This window comes from Myxocyprinus asiaticus, chromosome 16 (assembly GCF_019703515.2).
Source record: "Myxocyprinus asiaticus isolate MX2 ecotype Aquarium Trade chromosome 16, UBuf_Myxa_2, whole genome shotgun sequence".
Classification (NCBI taxonomy): Eukaryota; Metazoa; Chordata; class Actinopteri; order Cypriniformes; family Catostomidae; genus Myxocyprinus; species Myxocyprinus asiaticus.
Genome location: NC_059359.1, coordinates 14092637 through 14114122, shown reverse-complemented (window position 1 = coordinate 14114122; position 21486 = coordinate 14092637). Strand labels below are relative to the sequence as shown.

Below are 21486 nucleotides of genomic sequence, written 5' to 3'. Positions count from 1 at the left end.
TTGATTAAATCATTTATTCAGGACCAGCTTGTGCTCAGTCTTTTATTGTCATGTGTGAAACAAAAGCAAGTGCTCCACAAGATGCTCTGTATTTTTGCAGCTAATTTTGCAAAATTTTGCACTTAATTTGCAATACTTGAATCTTTAAAATACTACACGTATATAATACTTATACATTAATATAATACTTGTATATTCATATATACTGTAAAATATAAATATTGCACTCTAAGTGTTGGGTCTGTGCAAGCCTACTGATAGCTGCCCCCCCCCACTTTTTAAATGACTGCTACGCCCCTGGGTGGAGGACATGGCAGGGCAGTGGCCAGGGTCGAGAACAGGTGAGGGAGAGTGAAATCTGAGAAGGGCAGTTATCACCAGCAGCTGATGGGACAGCACAGTTGTCCACAGGCTGCTTACTCAGCATGACACGACCATGAATACACCTGCTTAGGGATTTAAAGCCCTTTGAGCATACACATGTGTGCGCGTGTGTTTGTGTTTGGACTTGTTTTGATATACTGCTGTATAACAGCAAACAGTAACTACACATTTTGTTATGACCGAAATCAGACTTTTAGACTATGATCTGTCCTTTGATTGATAGGTTTGACTCGACTATGCTTAGATTAATAGAAAACAGAGTGATATAATTGTAGTTATTACAAAATTTGCACTAAAACCAAGTAACTTTGAAGCCATGTTTCAGTGTTGGTGTAGTTACTGTGTTTTGCCAAATTTCTAAAAATATCCTTACAGTTGAAGCAAAATGTTTTAAGACCTATACTGTAAAAATGTCTTTTATTTCAACTGAAAAAGAATGTAAAAATGCTACAGTAAATAAACGTTTATTGGTTAACAGTTACAGGTAACATTGATGGTACAAAATTATAATGTATTTAAAAAGACAATACATGTATTTTGACATAAAATTATTTTTTTAGATGAAAAAAGTCAGATTTCCCATATAATAATTAAATGAAAAAAGAATTACTATAATTATAATTTCATTTTTGTTTATTTTATTTCATTTTTTTTTTTTTTTTTACAAGAGAATATATAGGTACAGGTAACAGCTTAACATATACCCTCGTGCAACCCCGCGTACACATGTGTTGACATTATATTTTGGCTTCGCTATATGCAACGCATAATTTAATTTCATTAAAACTCACTGATGTCAGTTCAGGAGACTCTGGGTTGTCAGTAAAGGGTTAAACTTTCCAGTGTCATGGAAGTCATGTGACAAAACAACATGGCGCTGATAACAGCATTTGTCTTTGGCAGAAACGCCAACAAAACTACATCTGGTAAGAAACCTAATTAAGCTTTTACACTGAAACCTATTTGTGTCAAAAGATTCGAGCCTCTAGTTTAATCCAATATGCCATTTATAATATTTGAGCATTTTATCGCGAAACGCCACGCTGCTAAAAAGAATGTAAACTAATGTGTACAATAGCACAAGGTTTTCATTAGAAATCCTATATTTACTGTGCATTTTCACATTGAGAAAAAATATTCTTTCAGAGGCTTTATATTGAGTTAGAATGAAAATACAGTGCATTTTGAACTGTTCTGAGACCAGTGCAGACAGACTGCATACTGGAGGTTAAGTCACTCACTAAATAAGGAGTAAGGGAGCATCCTATTGTAACGATGGCTGGCAATGACGAGCAAGCAGACGAAGACGATGATGATGTGAAGGACCCAAATGCAGTTTATTCATAAACGTGAAAACCAAAAACCGTGAACATAAACATGAACCTGACTGGACTAGACTTGACTTGACTTGACATGGCTTAACTTAACTTGACTTGACTTGACAACCAACCAACGATATGTTAACAATACCAAGTTAAGACACAATGGAAAACATGAGGCTTAAGTACATGGACGAGGGAAACATCAACCAATGAACAGACAGAACTATAAACAAGATAACAAGACAATGACCATGAACCAATGACATAACAGAACTAATAACAAGACTATGAATCAATAGAAACAAGACACATGAACATGAGGGAAACAGGATAAATCACTTTGACGTGGCTACATGGCATGACGTGGTAACATGGTAAAGCAGGATCCTGACTTGGCCATGGTAGGCGTGGATGCTGACTCGTTGGCCCTGGCAGGCGTGAGCACTGGCTCGTAGAGCGGAGGCGGGCCTGGACCATGGAGTAGAAGTGGGCCTGGACCGTGGAGCAGAGGCGGGCCTGGACCGTGGAACAGAGATGGACCTGGACCGTGGAGCAGAGGCAGACCTGGACCGTGGAGCAGAGGCAGGCTTGTGACATGGCATGGAGCAGTCTGGGACTTGGCTGAGACATGGCAGGGAGCAGACTGAAGCTTGGCTGTGACATGGCATGGAGCAGACTGAGGTTCAGCTGTGACATGGTGTGAAGGAGACTGAGAGGTTATTGTGACAGGCTCAGGCATTGCTGTAACATGGCATGGAGCAGGCTGAGGCATTGCTGTGACATGGCATGGAGCAGGCTGAGGCATGGCTGTGACATGGCATGGAGCAGGCTGAGGCGTGTCTGTGACATGGCATGGAGCAGGCTGAGGCGTGGCTGTGACATGGCATGGTGCAGACTCAGGCGTGGCTGTGACATGGCATGGAGAAGACTCAGGCGTGGCTGTGACATGGCATGGAGCAGATTCAGGCGTGGCTGTGCTCGTCGACCATGACGTGGGACTCTGGCTCGTCGGCCATGACATGGGATTCTGGATCGGCAGCCATGACGTGGAACTCTGGCTCGGTGGCCATGACGTGGGACTCTGGCTCATCAGCCATGATGGATCAGTACTTAGATTCAGAATTTATAATGTATATTTGTATTTTTACATGGTTGGCAGTGATTGGACAATGCTGGCAATTACTTCAGAATAAATTATGCTAATTTCTGATTGGTAAATGCTTCAGCACTGGCTATCACTTGTTTGTTTGACAGTGCAAAGAGAGAACATAGATTTTGTTGCCAAAGAGGAAAAAAACATTGTAACATAAAAGTCAAAACAAATCAAATCGGGGGGCCTGGGTAGCTCAACGTGTAAAGACGCGGACTACCACCCCTGGAGTCGCGAGTTTGAATCCAGGGCGTGCTGAGTGACTCCAGCCAGGTCTCCTAAGCAACCAAATTGGCCCGGTTGCTAGAGAGGGTAGAGTCACATGGGGTAACCTTCTCGTGGTTGCTATAATGTGTGGTCAGTGTGTGGTTCTTGCTCTCGGTGGGGCAAATAGTGAGTTGTGCATAGATGCCGTGGAAAATAGCATGAAGCCTTCACACACGCTACGTCTCTGCGGTAACGGGCTCAAAAACCCATGTGATAAGATGCACAGATTGACAGACTCAGATGTGGAGGCAACTGAGATTCGTCCTCCACCTCTCGGATTGAGGCACTACGCCACCACAAGGACTTAGACCACACTGGAAATTGGGCATTCCAAATTGGGGAGAAAAGGGGAGAAAAAACAAAAAAACAAGTCAAATCATTTTTATCTGTATAGTTTTTTTATTTGTGCTTTTCCCAATACACATTGTCCAAAGCAGCTTTACAGAAAATCAGCTGTGATGTCCGTAACATCTCAAAAACATGAATAACCTACACTCCTGGAAACATAATAAACAATTAGATTTAAAAAAATCGTGCTTTCTATAGCTTGGTATTATTTACAATTTTACAACTTCAGTTCCGCTCTCCACATATGAGGATATAAATTTTTATTTGCTCTAGACTTTTTTTTTTTTGTGTGCATATTTTTATTTATTTATTTTTTTGCATATTTATTAGGTGCTACTAGTTACAAATCAAAAAGGGAAATGGAAAATTCACACAGCAGCCACACTCGGGTCTCAGGAGGATACAGTAAAAAATTATTAGAGATTTAACAAGACAATACATGTAATTTTACCGTAAATTATGTGTTTTAGATGTAAAAAATATGTTTTTCAATATAATTAATGACATACTTTTGCATTGGGGTGTTCTGTGTTATATTTTATGTAGTTTAGTTAATGTTTATTGCATTATTTTAGTGTCACATGTGTTGCCCTGATGGTGTTTTGTATTTGTGTGAGTAACACGGTGCACTGTCTCTACATGCCCATTGTTTCAAGAAAGGCTACTCTAGATGAACTTTAGGTCATCATATGGCCTTCTGTTGTTACTTTGGTGTTTAACAATACATTTAAAAATTAAAAGCAGATTTTTGTTGTTCCAGAAGTTTGGTATATTAAGTTTATATAATTAAAAAATATAAACTGTAATAAACTGTAAAATGTACAGGCACCAAAATGACATACCGTAAAGCCTGAAACATGGTCACAGTATTTTTACAGTGAATTTCTAGCAAACACAGCTGCTGGTATTTTACCATAAAAAAAGATTTTCAGTGTAGATTTTTGCATTTCTGTAGAAACTATGAGTCATGCTTCCTTGTGCCAAAACTCACAGCTAATGCAAGGGTGTTCTGGGTGGTTTCCAGGGCATTTCTGTGCAGTTGCTTTGGCTTTCTAGATGATTGCTAGATGCTTACTCACTGGCCAAAGTCAAAAGGATCCACACCCAAGTCTCTATGATATCAGAAATGTTAAAGAATAACTGGGGTTACTGGTATACTTACAAATAAGAGAAATCGTAGCGCTGACTTCCCGAAGGCATTATGAACATGGACACCGAGTGACCTGACTTGCCTTCAAGAGACATTGATGATATTCTGCTCCCTAGATATGGCTTGGATCCCACCTGTAAAGGCAAAAATCATAAGTCCAACGGAAAAGTACAAAAGCCCACTTAGAAAAGTAGTAGCTCACTTCTCCAACAGCAAGCCACAAAATTTAAGATCATTAATGTCCACAGAATAAACAGTACGGATGAGTTATGTGTTGAGGTTTAATATTTAGGGACAGAGGTTTTGTAAACGAGTATGAACAATAGTAATAGTGATGCTTGCCTTAGCAAGCACTACTAGTACCATAAGTTGAAGGTCAGAGGTAAGGTTAGGGTTAGTCTCTACAAGTAATTATGAGCTTAATTTAAGAACAATAGATGTCAATGGAAGGTTCTCACATACGCAAACAAGCCTGAGTGTATGTGTGTTAGTGTTTGTGTGTGTGCTTATGTATGTGTGGGCATATATCACCAACTTTATTTTCCAGCTCAAATTGATAAATATTTAAAATACTACTACACTACATTGACAAATAAACTGATCAACCTGAAAGCATCTTCCAACTGGGAGGTATCACACTCAAATGTTATTTGTCTTAACTGTTCTTTGTGAAAGATAAATTATGTAGAACAAGGGCGTAATCATACCCGGCACGCTAGCGGCTTTTCATTTGCCCTGAATCGGCAGTAGTCTGCAGGGAGTTTAAGCCGGGCTCTTTAGAGGAAGATAGGCAGATCAGGACTGCTGTGTAATTAACGCTGAGCTCTGTTTGCAGCTTGCAGCTGCTTGGGTACAGTGATCACTGCAAACTGCTTTGTGCTACACAGATACTTGTGGGTATGCTCACATATTCAGTTTGAGTGGTATAGAAACAGCTGGCCTCCTTTACAATGCAGGGCAGTAAGCCTTGACACACACACACACACACACACACACACACATTCCCATACATCTAATGCAGAATAAAAAGTTTAAGCTCTCTCTTACTGTTTGCAGAGTATTGAATGAGTGACCATCATTTGTAGTGGCTAGGAAATAGTGTTTTATTTTTTCCTGGCATTATTATCAATACTGATGCATTTTTAATTCTAACTATTGAGACCTAATCAGTTTCACATGTAAACTTCTTGGCTGTAAATCTACATCCCTTTTATTGTGATAATTATCGGAGAACAATACTGACATTAGTGTAACTACTAACGGCTACTATTATGACTACTACAGTAACTACTAAGTGGTGCAAGGCAAGAATCAGTATTATTATTAATAATGCTTAGGGTTATGGGTTTGTTCTAATGTATTAAACGTTGGCATGTAACTTGTTCTGCACTGTTTATATTGTTAAAATATGGTTAGGGTTAGGTTTAGGGTTAAGGGGCGGTCACACTACACTTTGCGCTCCATTCACTCCCTTTCAAACGCATCCGAACGTGGGAGACCGGAAACGCAAGCTAATGCAAAGAAATTTCATACTCTGCTGCATACAAAAGTTTATGTTTGGTGAACTCTGACCTGCGAATCTGTTTGACAAGAGGATGCATGACCAATAGAAGATTGAAATGTCACACACTGACCTCTTGGCTCAATACAAAGAATACATATTTCAAAGCTGCGTGTTTGCAATATTTGCAAAAAAATTGAGTAGACAATATATTTGAACATTTTTAATATTATATTATTTGTTATTTGTGATGTATTATTTACTTACACCAGAAGCCCTTCCACATGACATCATATCCTGGTCCGTTGCACTGTCCGGAAAAAAATAAAAAATGAGCGTGCTTAAAGCCTAGAGTGACTGCCCCTTTAAGGGTAGGATTAGCGACCCCAAAATATCTATATAATAGTATATTATAACTAAAACTATTGTAACTGTACATTTATCTGCCTGTTACATTTGTTTGTTGTGTTGAGAAGTGATTAGGTTTAGGGTTGGGGTTAGGGGATCTAAAATATCTATTAAATAGTACAAATGTAACTATACAAATATATTTATAATACAAAGGATTCGTAAATATTTTTATGTTTCTAAAGCTGTAGGTATGTAAAAAAGTCTACGTGTTATATGCTGTCAATATATCCATGTTGTACATTTCAGCATCTAAATGTACAAAATGTACACGTAAATGAGCACCAACAAATAATAATGAGATCAGGCTGGTTTGTGCTATAGACAATATTGATATCTCAGTATGTAGACTCTGTTACTTGTTGAGGAGAGTTGTTCTACTACTTTTCTGGGCAACTGGACTTACTTAGTTTTGTCTGGGACCTGAGCCATATCTAGGGGCCAGAATATCATAAAGACTTTGGTGTTGACTGTTTTGACATAGGTCAGTAAGTAACCACCAAGCAACCACATAGCAATGCTTCTAACAACCACTCAGAACACCCTAGCATCATGGCAGGAAGTTTTGCATGGGCAGGCACCATCACATTTTCTTCAGAAACTGTAAAAATCAAGTTAAGATAATTATCGGAGAACAATATTAGTTTACTAGTTACTAGTTACTAACAGTGACTACTAAGTACAGTAGCTGATAAAATCAGTGCAGTTGAATTTTTAACTGAAAACTAAATAAAAAATGCTTTTTTTCTCACCTTATTTTTTTCAGGTATCAGACAGTTTCATAGAAAATTCAGTCTGAAATGTATTGTGTTGTGTTTTATACAAGCTCAGATGTTTCTTGAATGTCACTGTGACTTTGTTGTATATGAACACAGGCGTTGTAATGAGTGAGTGAGAAGGCTGTATTGATCTCAAGAGCATCGATTGTGTTATCTAACCTAACATAGCGCCAGACATTTTAAAGTGGTCACACTGTGCTCTAAATGGAAAAAAACACAAAACTGTGGCTGTCTGTGATGGAGAAAGAGCATATGGCAAACAACAGCACTGTACTACAGTGGATCAGGTCAATATCTCAAACCCACTGACCAGATTTGAACTAAGAGGACAAGCGTTTGCATTACATATCAGGACAGTATTGCATAATTGCTCTAGTGGGGGTATGTTATGCTCTGTATTTAAAACAATTTAAAAACACTCAATGTTTTCTTTGAGTTAATTTTTAATTTTTTAATTTTTGAAAATACTTTTCCTGTCTGACCTTACAGTAAGATGAAGAGTCAATTATAGCAAGCCATACATACATAGGTTGATTCCTGTGTAAAGTCTAAACTTTGTGGCATTATCAAAACATTTCTCTGATTACTGCTGATTTATCTAAGCATCTCGTTTATCCCAACATAGCAACATTGGCTTAACCAATGGTGTTTAGGATGGGACTATCTGCTAACTGACCTATGGCTGACGGGGAAGTGTTTGGAAACTACTGTAGTTAATCATTATTTTTACTATTCCATTTGTCGCCGCTAGAGGCACAGACATTACATACATCACATTCAACAAAAATGATTTAATTACCACTAACCAACTGAAAAACACATAGCTTTCTGTCAATATGGTCTATTTTGTATTGCTAAAAGATGCTTAATTAATGATGGGTGCTCGGATCACACATAAACCTCAGACTACCTTGCAATGCTAAAATACAGTCCAAAAATGACACACTGCCCACAAAGGAATGTATATTGATATACAGGCTGACAGAAACGTAGTAGAAAGTTTCATAAAGAAGCCTAAAAAAAACTGGGTATTTTCTGCTGGTGATGTCATAAATGGTTGTTAGAGCTTTTTATTATGTGTTTTACATGGAAAACTCCTTTTGTGCTCATTTAGAGGAAATTTGATATTGTTTCTAAGATATCAAATTATCTGGCTAAGGGTCAATAATTCCTTGATGGTATGCACTGTTCAGTGATGCAAAGCATATAAATTTGGCTACTATAAGATAGAATCAACTCACCTCTGAACAGTATATCTGCTATTTCCTGGTTTGTCATGGAGAAACTACATTGAGACTTGGAAAAGGAAACTGCTGTTATTTTTCTATTGTTTGGGATGGTCAAAAGTATTCAAGAAAGACAGCAGGCAGGGGAGAGTGTCACTAAAGGTCCCTGACGTTGGTCTACTTTATGATTAATGAGTCTCCAGAATAAAGTTTCAGGGCTAGCATTACAGGACCTAGTTGTATCTCTTCCAGGTTAAGTTACGCTAGTGTCAGGGCAGAAGTAATCCATCTTTTGTAAAAAAAAAAAAAAAGAAAAATCTCTATATTTCTAGAATGTTATAAGTTTCCACATTTGGCAAGTGGAAAATGGAATTAAGAAAACATTAGTTTTAAACATTTCCATATATCTGGACTGTCATAATGTGACAGTTAGGATTGTTAATGAGAGTTTGTACCTTAGAAGTGCTCTTCGCAAGTTTTCGTATAAGTTGGTGCTAGGTATTACACAAAGTATCTCTTACTGAGACCTTCAGACTTTATTTACTAAAAAACACAGAATTAAATAAAAGCACTTGTTATTTTATACAACCTATGGGCACAAAGGACAAAAATAACTAGAAGCTTTCTAATCAGTGGTGCTTGCTAAGGTGAGCATCACTATTACTTTTACTCAGAGTTAGGGGTAACACTTTACAATAAGGTTCCTATCGTTAACATTAGTTAATGCATTAGGTATCATGAAAAAAACAATTAACAATATGTTTTTAACATAATTTATTAATCTTTGTTAATGTTAATGAATAAAAATACAATTGTTCATTGTTACTTCATGTTAATTCATAGTGCATGAACTAATGGTTTTTTTTTTCTCCCCTTTTCTCCCCTTTTCTCCCCAATTTGGAATGCCCAATTCCCAATGAGATCTAAGTCCTTGTGGTGGAGGACGAATATCAGTTGCCTCCACGTCTGAGACCGTCAATCCGTGCATCTTATCATGTGGCTTGTTGAGCACGTTACCACGGAGACCTAGCGCATGTGGAGGCTTCATGCTATTCTCTGTGGCATCCACGTACACTCACCACGTGCCCCACCGAGAGCGGGAACCACATTATAGCGACCACGAGGAGGTCAACCCAACGTGACTCTACCCACCCTAGCAACCGGGCCAATTGGTTGCTTAGGAAGCCTGACTTGAGTCACTCAGCACACCCTGGATTTGAGCTTTCGGCTCCAGGTGTAGTAGTCAGCGTCTTTACTTGCTGAGCTACCCAGGCCCCCAATGCATTAGCTAATGTTAACATTATGCAACTTTTGATTTTAAATGTATTACTATATGTTAAAATTAACAGTAACTAATTAATAAATGCTTAATAAATTTGTTTAGTGTTAGTTCATGTTAACTAATTTAGTTAATTAATGTTAACAGATGGAACTTTATTGTAAAGTGTTACAGAGTTAGGGATTTAAACAAACCCCTAACCTTAAGTATTAAACTTTGGTGCATAACTTGTCCAACACAGTTTGTGCTTTGGATGTGAATGATACACATTTCAATTATATGGCTTGTTAGAGGAGATGGGTAAATTGTTGCGTAGCTTTAATGATTATGTATAAAGAAAATGACAACGTATTGTTTTACATATTTGGTTAACAAGGTCAAAAGACTAAGAGACACAATGCTTTCATTACAATGTCCTCATATGCACAGAGAACGGGGAGTGTGGTTGTGCGCTGTTGACTGTTGCATAACTGGCATGATACATGAACCCAATCCTAAGTCAAACAGAGAGAGAATGCTCTGAACCTCTAAAAGAGAACATCAGCTTTCATAGCACAGTAGCCCTTGTTATAACCTCCCAAATCCATCTGTTCTCATTTATAATCCAAATGAAACTTTTGCTCAATTCTGAGATTAGCATTCCACGACCCTCTGATGTAATGAATGGAGCAAAATAACATGCACTCTTGTAATTTCCTTGAATTAAATATAAAAGCAGCTGTTGTTTTGTATGCAACATCAGTCATATCGTTTACTTCAAAGTGCAATATTGGACAAATTATCTCAACAACTTCTTGTCAGAAAAGGGAAAATATAAAAAAGAACTTAAAGTTAAATTGTGTGTAACTTTTTCTATGTTAAAATACTTTTTCCAATCCAAGCTTAAAATGCGAAGACAACTATAAGTAAGCCAATCATAGGTTGAGTTCCACAAAAACGTAAACAATGTGGCTCTTTGGCACTATCACAACCAGCCAGAGACAACAGAATTGGCCCAGCCAATGTTGTGAGTTTGGGGCAGGGCTATCTGTTTGCTCAACCAATGAAAGACAGGGAGCATGTTCAGTCAACCTGTTTAAAAACATTCAAAATTTCTGCAATTCTATTTAAATTATTAATTTTCTATTAAGTGGCACAGACAGAACACGCTTTACTTTTAACCCTGACCCTTATTTTGTTTTCAAAAGGAAAGCCTGAACTAGTGAAATCAGAGTGTTTGATATTTCCCTTTAACTGTCAGTGGGACAACATGTCTGATGAGGTTGCAATTCCACAACTCACTCTACACTAACATTTTACTACCTGGTCATTAGAGGTTGACAAGTAGCTTCATCAGGGTCGAGCAGATGAGGTTTCACTGAATGTTTCATTGACCAGTATAAGGTAACAATACACGCCAGAGAGTGCCAGCACTGTCAGTTCAAATCAATTTGAGTAGATAATTTTTTCGCCAAAACCCCTGACCCTAAGTGGTAAACTCCTGCACTGTTTTTGCTACAGATATGAAAGATACCTCAAATTGAAACAATTGAAAATGTGCAGTTGTTACTGTAAAGAGATCACCCAAAAATGAAAATTCTCTCATCATTTACTTACCCTCATGTCATCCCAGATGTGTATGGCTTCCTTTCTTCTGCTGAACACAAATTAAATTTTTTTTTAAAGAATATCTCATCTCTGTAGGTCCTCACAATGCAAGTGAATGGGTACCAAAACTTTTAAGCTCCAAAAAGCACATAAAGGCAGCATCTTCAGAAGTGAAAAAATAGGTGTGGGTGAGAAACAGATCAATATTTATGTCCTTTTTTACTATAAATTCTCCTCCCTGCCCTGTAGGTGGTGATATGCACGAATATGCATATATTATTTAAAAAAAAAACAAAAGAAAAAAAAATTTAAATTGAAAGTGAACGTGAAAGTGGAAATTGAGAGTAAAAAAGGACATAAATATTTATCTGTTTCTCACCCACACATATCATATCACTTCTGAAGATATGGATTTAACCTTATGGGGTCTTACGGATTACTTCTATGCTGCTTTTTGTGCTTTTTGAGCTTTTAAGTTTTGGTACCCATCCACTTGCATTGTATGGACCAACAGAGCTGAGAGATTCTTTCTCAAAATCATCGTTTGAGTTCAGCAGAAGAAAGAAAGTCATACACAACTGGGATGGCATGAGGGTGCGTAAATGATGAGAGAATTTTCATTTTTGGGTGAACTATACCTTTAAGAGATATTTCTATGTGATCTGAACTGTTAAATTGACTTTTTTTGGGTTTGACTTAATGTAATTGTGTTGTTTCATTAGATAATAATAATATTAAATAATAATTTTGATTTGAATAAAACCAGTTAATGATGGTTCTACATAAAGCATTTTTTAGATTACCTGACAAAGTATTATAATAAGACAATAAATGGGCAAACAAATCCTATAGATTTAAAGGAAGGTCCAAAAGGGTGCACTCTTTTGACTTGGGCTAGTAAGCAACCACCTAGCAACCACCCAGAACACCCTAGCAACCATTTAAAATATCCTAGCAATGCGCTTAAAACCACTCTGTGCACAATAGCATTGTGATGGCTTACTACTTTTTCTTTTCTTTATAAAAAAATGTCTTTTTTTTTTGCCCTCAACACAGTGAATGAAAACAACAACATGACTGAAGGCTACACATTTTCCTGTCCAAACTGAAACAAGAAGCCAATTAGGGTGGAGCCAGTTTTATTATTGCGGCTACTTTTCTGGCAAATCAGCCCACGCGGTATGAGGATGTGGGATGTTTTGTCTCGATTGTCTGTCTGTGTCAGCACAGTTGAAAGGCCACTTCAGATTTTAAGGCTTGATTTCACATTCCACATGTGCTTTGGGCCACTATAAACTTCAGTTTCCTAACCATGTCCAAGCAATTCAAGCCTTTAAACTTAAGTATATGCTTCTGTCCTGTACAATTTGCCAGTGAACAGGCCTGCGCAGCATTTGTACCCAGAGAATTCCAGTTGATTTAAATGAGCATAATTCACAAGTTTTACATATCCCCACACCTTGCATGTTAGTTTTTTAAATACTCTGGCTAATTTGAAAATGCTTTCATCAGCCTCAGCTCTGTTCGACACATCTGGCCATATTGAAATCTATTCTGCAGAATTCAGCACATAAAATGTTCAAAATCTGCACAGATTCTGTGTGGGCTACTCATGAGACATGGTTATCAACCATTGAAGCACATTTGGTCAGCCTATATTTTATGATGGTCCAGGAAGCAATTATCCTTTCTTTACTGTAATTCTAAAGTAGGCAGATGTCTTGATGCTTTTTTCGATTTAGTTCTTCACAACAAGATACTGCAGACAAGGGGAAGTAAATTAGGATGGTGCATCTATGTTTTGACAAGCTATCTTTCAAACTCTAGACATCGCAATTTCCATGCTGTCTGAAACCAGTATTGCAAATCTTGTGGATGAAGTGAAATAACAGCTTGACTCCATGCAGCATGACAACATCTGGTCAATCTGCTCATTATATATTCAGTCCTTTAGATCAATTTCTTATCAGCATCTGTCACGAGACACTCAGACTAAGATTACTGTAAATAAGCACACCCACACACAGGGTTTGGTTCTTCTGCTCTCCTTATTTGCTTTCTACACCAAATTTAGAGTTAGAAATATGTAAATCTGGCCTCTAACATTTTTTAGCCATTTAAAAGGCCAGCAAATAGTAATTTCATTGGCATTGACCAGATATTAATATTCTTGTTAAAAATAATATAGATTCAGTTTTTTTTTTAGTTTTTTTATTTTTATTTATAGTACTTTCAAGGTTAGCACTGAATTGAAATTCATTAAAAAAACATTTTAATGTTAAATATCAATAAGTTACATATGCCGATTGACAAAGGTGGGTTAGGTCTACCCAAGATTTTGTTTTATTATTATGCATTCGGTCTCAGACATTTGGCTCATTGGTCGCTTCCACCTGAGAGAGCCCCTCCCTGGTTTTGTATTGAACTGGAAGTTCTTGCCCCTATTTTGCCTCTGCATAGCCTTTCGATCAAATTGATCGGAGAAGTTAATTTTACACTTGATATGGTCAAAAGTGTCCAGAGTGTTTAACTCAGATATTTATTTAAATGTAGCCTTGAGCATATGGCTGAACCCTAAACTATGCATTAATAAGTCCCTTTTCTGTTGGTCAGATTGGATTGTGAGGGGGGTTAATACACTCGGTGACCTATATGAGAATGGAGTATTGAGACCTTTTGAAAATATGGTTCAAAATTTTGGAATTCCCAGATCTCAATTTTATAAGTATTTACAGCTGCGCCACCTACTCTGCACTGTTTTTTTGGGAGTGGCACGCATCCCACTAGTGCGGCAGATACTTGGTGATTACCGCTTTTGGAAAAGGTCATGAGGCATCAGTGTATTACTCCCTGCTAGTTCAGAGTCTGGGGAACGGAGCTTTAACCTCAATCAAGAGATTATGGGAGAAAGATTTTAATTTGGTATTGGAGGATGGAGTGTGGGCTGGGATTCTAAAAAACGTCAAGACTGCATCTAGAGACGCAAGGGTGCAACTTATACAATTCAAGATTCTACATAGATTCTATTGGACCCCCTCTAGACTGTACAGGCTTGGTCTTAAAGACACACCCACCTGCTGGCGTTGCTAATCAGAGGATGGAGACATGGCCCATGTTTTTTGGTGGTGCATTGAGATTCAGGAATTTTGGTTGAAGATACAGAGTTTTGTATGTGACGTGTTAGGTATTCAGATTTCGTTTTGCCCCAGACTCTGTGTCTTGGGTGATGGGGTGGTCATCAACGTAGGCAATAAATACATTAAAGATTGGGTCCTCACCAGTGTGATGATAGACAGGCAGATTGTTTTAAGGGGCTGGAAGTCGGTGGGAGCACCCTCAATTCGGAAGTGGTGCGAGGAGATGGGAAGGGTGGCAGCCTTCGAGGAGGTAATATGTAGAAGGCTGGGGTTATGGGATTCTTTTAATGGGAAATGGGGTAAATATTTGATGTTTTGGGGGGCTCTCGGAGTAGGTCTGTGGAGAGAGGAATATAGTTTAGAGTTGTATGTTTATTATATGTGTATGTATATATGTGTATGAGAATGTGTATGTGTATATGCGTATATACATATATATGTGTATGGGTGTTATAGAGAAATGATGGTAGTGATGAATGAATGAAGGGGAATGTGTGGTGGAAGATATGTATATATATATGTGTATGTGTATGTGTATATGTATATATATGTATATATATGTGGGTATGTATGTGTATGTATATATATATATATATATATATATATATATATATATATATATATATATATATATATATATATATATATATATATATATATAGTGTGTGTGTGTGTGTGTGTGTGTGTGTGTGTGTGTGTGTATGTGTATTTTATTATATATATTTTTTTGTCTATTCATTATTGTTATTATTATTTTATTCTCTGTATAAGTGTGTACTTGGGTAAGACCACTGGGATGTTCGTTTGGGGTCGGGTGGGGTTCTTGATTGGGGAGGGGTAGTAGTGGGAGTTAATGTTGATTTATTGTATATATAATTTGTTTGTTTTGTTTGCTTTGAAAAAATCAATAAAAATGTTAATCACAAAATGGCACATTAAGAAAAAAAAAATGTTTTTATTATTTTATTAATAGTACTAGGTGTGTTGTCTAGTCCACAGTGCAACAGGCTGCTGATAACAAAACACTTTCAAACATAGAGAGGTCTCTATATATAGGGGTGACCTTTTTAAGGACAACAAAGAGGGCATGAGCACTTTATAAGACAGTCTGAGCTTATCACAGAACACTGAACATCTAAATGCTAAGAGGAGGGGGATGTTTTGATACTGTAAGCTTTATGGGAAATATTGAACTGATCAAGCATAATAAAATAAGGTGACATGTATCTTAAGGTAGAGATGATTAGCTGTACAAAATGTCAGCTGCTAACATGGACGATTCGGAATGTGTCCTGCTTTTCACTTGGACACTTTACTCTAATGAGAAAAGTGAACTCAAGCCTTATGGGTGTTTATTTTTCTACCCCCCCCCCCCCACACACACACACACACACAGTAGTTCAAAGCCTTATGAGAGGCCACTCTGTAAGCTGATTTCCGTTGTGGTTGTGCAAGAGCTCTATTTAAACTGGGACAGTGGTGCTGCTTAATTCTTTTCAGTGCTGGATTAGCATGTGTCATTACAATGATGCCACTGTGTGATTACCTGGGTTTATGGAGACCAGCATTAACGTTAAAAAAAGGGTATTTAAAGATGCAAGGATTAGAAAACTATTCCAGCAAAAATGACTATGTCCATACAAATTTTGTTGACTATATTTTTGCTTGTCTGTGCATTTATCAAAAGACTTAAGTTTTAAAAACGGTCAAATAGAAAACAAATAACAAGACTGCACCACTTTAAATTCCGACCCAAGCCGAAAGATTGTGTGGTAAATACTCATTCAAAGGAGGGAACTCTTTACAGCAATGTAGACAAAAAGACATTCATTTCATGGATGACAAATGACAGAATTGTGCCTTCAGCCCATATTGAGGTGAATTACATTTCTGCCCAGCATTAAATAACTAGAAAAGAATACCAAGTTGTTGTATTGTTATACATGAGAGCTACTTCAGCCTGTTGTTTTGATAGAGCTTTGAAATTATATTTTCTCACATAATAAGTGGAATTTTAATTTATTTTTTTATTTTTTTCTCCCAATTTGGAATGCACAATTCCCACTACTTAGTAGGTCCTCGTGGTGGTGCGGTTACTCACCTCAATCCGGGTGGCGGAGTACAAGTCTCAGTTGCCTCTGCTTCTGAGACCGTCAATCCGTGCATTTTATCACGTGGCTCGTTGTGCGTGACACCGCGGAGGCTCCTCATGTGGAGGCTCATGCTACTCTCCGCGATCCATGCACAACTTACCACACGCCCCATTGAGAGAGAGAACCACTAATCGCGACCACGAGGAGGTTACCCCATGTGACTCTACACTCCCTAGAAACCAGGCCAATTTGGTTGCTTAGGAGACCTGGCTGGAGTCACTCAGCAACAATACTGATGAACTACATGTACTTAATGTGTAATTATTTTGTAATTAAAATTGTTACATTTTTTACTTTTATGTATTATTATTAACAATAGTAACTTATAATAACAACAGTAATAATAATACTAATAATGATGTGTAACAGATTATTTTGTAATTAAAAATGGTTAAAATTATTACTATTTTACTATTGTTTATTAATAACAACTAATAATAATAGGCATATAATAATAATGTGTATATCATAGATTATTTTATGACACATTGTTAAAAGTATTACTAAAGTATTATTGTTATTAATTTATAATACTAACTTATAATAATGTTTATATAATAATAATCATAATCATAATAAAATAATAATAACGTGTAACATAGATTATTTTGTAATTACACATTGTTAAATTATTATAATTTTTTACTATTGTTTCTTATTATTAATTAATAATAGTTACTTATAATAATGTGTATAATTGTATACATTGTATAATAATAATACACTGGCGGCCAGAAGTTTGGAATAATTTACAGATTTTGCTCTTATGGAAAGAAATTGGTACTTCTATTCACCAAAGTGGCATTCCTGTAGCACTTGCCATAGATGCAGCTGTCTTGTCGGGCACTTCTCTCACACCTTATAGTCTAGTTGATCCCACAAAAGCTCAATGGGGTTAAGATCCATAACACTCTTTTCCAATTATCTGTTGTCCAATGTCTGTGTTTCTTTGCCCACTCTAACCTTTCTTTTTGTTTTTCTGTTTCAAAAGTGGCTTTTTCTTTGCAATTCTTCCCATAAGGCCTGCACCCCTGAGTCTTCTCTTTACTGTTGTACATGAAACTGGTGTTGAGCGGGTAGAATTCATGAAGCTGTCAGCTGAGGACATGTGAGGCGTCTATTTCTCAAACTAGAGACTCTGATGTACTTACATCTGGGTCTTCCACATCTCTTTCTGTCCTTGTTAGAGCCAGTTGTCCTTTGTCTTTGAAGACTGTACTGTACACCTTTGTATGAAATCTTCATTTTTTTTTTTTTTTTTTTTTTGGCATTTTCAAGCATTGTATAGCCTTCATTCCTCAAAACAATGATTGACTGACGAGTTTCTAGGGAAAGCTGTTTCTTTTTTTGTGTTCCATTTTTGACCTAATATTGACTTGCCAGTCTATTGCATACTATGGCAACTCAAAAACAAACACAAAGTCAATGTTAAGCTTCATTTAACGAACCAAACAGCTTTCAACTGTGTTTGATATAATGGCAAGTGATTTTCTAGTATCAAATTAGCAATTTAGCATGATTACTCAAGGATAAGGTGTTGGAGTGATGGGGACCTATCTAGATTTGATCAAAAATAACTTTTTTCAAATAGTGATGGTGCAGTTTTTACATCAGTAATGTCCTGACTATACTTTGTTATCAGTGGAATGCCACTTTGGTGAATTAAAGTACCAGTTTCCTTCCAAAACAGCAAAATCTGTACATTATTCCAAACTTTTGGCCACCAGTGTATGTGTAACCGATTATTTTTTAATTACACATTGTTAAAATTGTTAATATTGTTTATTATTATATATTATGCTGATACAGTTCTATTCAGCAGTCATTGAGTCTGTCCTCTGCACTTCTATAACTGTCTTGTTTGGTTCAGCTACGAAATCAGACATCAGAAGACTACAAAGGACAGTTCAGACTGCTGAGAGGATTATTGGTTGCCCCCTGCCCCCCCTTCAAGAACTATACACTTCCAGAGTGAGGAAAAAGGCTGGAAAAATCACTCTGGACCCCACTCACCCTGCCCACTACCTTTTTGAACTGTTGCCTTCTGGCCAACTCTTCAGAGCTCTGAGCACCAGAACCGTCAGACACAGGAACAGTTTTTTCCCCCCAGGCTATCCATCTCATGAATAGTTAAAACTGCCCCTCTGAGCTATAATTAATGTGCAATACACAGCTTAATCTTTTTTTATTATCCAACACATCCTACCTCTTCTGTCATTACATTCCCTTGTACTGTATATAACCGATTTGTATTTAGATTTGCACTACGTATGTGTATGTGTGCGTATATGTATGTATATGTATGTATGTGTGTATGTATATATATATATATATATATATATATATATATATATATATATATATATATATATGTATGTGTATGTATGTGTGTGTGTGTGTGTGTATGTGTGTGTGTGTGTGTGTGTGTGTGTATATATATATATGTATATATGTATGTATATATGTATGTATGTATATATGTATATATATATATGTATGTGTATGTATGTGTGTGTGTGTGTGTGTGTTTATATATATATATATATATATATATATATATATATATATATATATATATATATATATGTATGTGTATGTATGTGTGTGTGTGTGTATGTATGTGTGTGTGTGTGTGTGTGTGTGTGTGTGTGTATATACACTATATTGCCAAAAGTATTCACTCATCTGCCTTTAGACGCATATGAACTTAAGTGACATCCCATTCTTAATCCATAGGGTTTAATATGACGTCGGCCCACCCTTTGCAGCTATAACAGCTTCAACTCTTCTGGGAAGGCTTTCCACAAGGTTTAGGAGTGTGTTTATGGGACTTTTTGACCATTCTTCCAGAAGCGCATTTGTAAGGTCAGACACTGATGTTGGACGAGAAGGCCTGGCTCACAGTCTTCGCTCTAATTCATCCCAAAGGTGCTCTATCGGGTTGAGGTCAGGACTCTGTGCAGGCCAGTCAAGTTCTTCCACACCAAACTCGCTCATCCATGTCTTTATGGACCCTGCTTTGTGCACTGGTGCGCAGTCATGTTGGAACAGGAAGGGGCCATTCCCAAACTGTTCCCACAAAGTTGGGAGCATGGAATTGTCCAAAATCTCTTGGTATGCTGAAGCATTCAGAGTTCCTTTCACTGGAACTAAGGGGCCAAGCCCAGCTCCTGAAAAACAACCCCACACCATAATCCCCCCTCCACCAAACTTCACAGTTGGCACAATGCAGTCAGACAAGTACCGTTCTCCTGGCAACCACCAAACCCAGACTCATCCATCAGATTGCCAGATGGAGAAGTGTGATTCGTCACTCCAGAGAACGCGTCTCCACTGCTCTAGAGTCCAGTGGCGGCGTGCTTTACACCACTGCATCCGACGCTTTGCATTGCACTTGGTGATGTATGGCTTGGATGCAGCTGCTCGGCCATGGAAACCCATTCCACGAAGCTCTCTACGCACTGTTCTTGAGCTAATCTGAAGGCCACATGAACTTTGGAGGTCTGTAGCGACTGACTCTGCAGAAAGTTGGTGACCTCTGCGCACTATGCGCCTCAGCATCCGCTGACCCCGCTCTGTCATTTTACGTGGCCTACCACTTCGTGGCTGAGTTGCTGTCATTCCCAATTGCTTCCACTTTGTTATAATACCACTGACAGTTGACTGTGGAATATTTAGTAGTGAGGAAATTTCATGACTGGACTTGTTGCACAGGTGGCATCCTATCACAGTACCACGCTGGAATTCACTGAGCTCCTGAGAGCGGCCCATTCTTTCACAAATGTTTGTAGAAGCAGTCTGCATGCCTAGGTGCTTCATTTTATACACCTGTGGCCATGGAAGTGATTGAAACACCTGAATTCAATTATTTGGATGGGTGAGCGAATACTTTTGGCAATATAGTGTACATATGTATATATGTATGTATATATGTATGTATATATATATTCTATTGTGTATTCTATATATACTTTTTTCTTTTTAATATTTATCTATTTTTTATTCTATTTTAATTATTTTTTAAAAGTCTTGTTGCTGTATTGATTGTACACTGGAAGCTCCTGTCACCAAGACAAATTCCTTGTATGTGTAAGCATACTTGGCAATAAAGCTCATTCTGATTCTGATTAATAATTGTTTATATTGTATAATAATAATAATAACATGTGAAACATAGACACTGTAATGTAAAGTGATACCAAATTATTGGAAAGCAAGCTTATTATCTGAGCAAATTGCTTTCAATAAAACCCAAGTCCTCCCCCTTAATTTTCCCAGTGACATCATTGTGGTGTCCATAGGTGGAGCTGTCGGGGACAAAGAGAGAGGACCACACGGCCGCAAGTTCCTCAAGCGCAGAGACAACTCTACGAGACACACATGACGGGAGGAGATCAACCTAAACGACATGATGATGCCACCAGCACCGACTAATCTGCTGCTGTAGAAACCAGAGATATCTCAGATCTGTCTGAGATGTTTAAGGCGTGACCATAGAGAAGATCTGCCTGGATCTGGAGGATAGTGAAGTGAATGGGAGCAAATAAATAGACAAGAGGAGGCGTAAAAAAAAAAACAAAAAATAAAAAACGGAGGAGTTTTTCTTTGCGTGTAACGTTTCGCAGGATTTTGGTTACATTCTAGCAAACACATTGTGCACTAAGGGATCTGGATTAACTGGGGGGGTGAGGTGGAAAGCTGTAGTTGTATTGCGCCATGAAGAAGAACAGTTCAACAAAGCAGGTGAGACATCGAGCCTACTCTATTGTCACTATATTGAGGATCAGCCTTTGTG

At 37.6% G+C, this 21486-nt stretch overlaps 1 protein-coding gene across 1 annotated transcript in view; it reads left to right on the top strand.

The window, feature by feature from the left end:
• The first annotated feature begins 21017 nt into the window (after positions 1-21017).
• LOC127454148 (pleckstrin homology domain-containing family O member 1-like) overlaps positions 21018-21486 on the top strand; it is a 32330-nt gene continuing 31861 nt past the window's right edge. Inside the window, exon 1 of the mRNA XM_051721137.1 lies at positions 21018-21434. Coding sequence (XP_051577097.1) covers positions 21408-21434 — 27 coding nt within the window. The 5' untranslated portion in view covers positions 21018-21407. The remainder of the gene's footprint in view (positions 21435-21486) is intronic.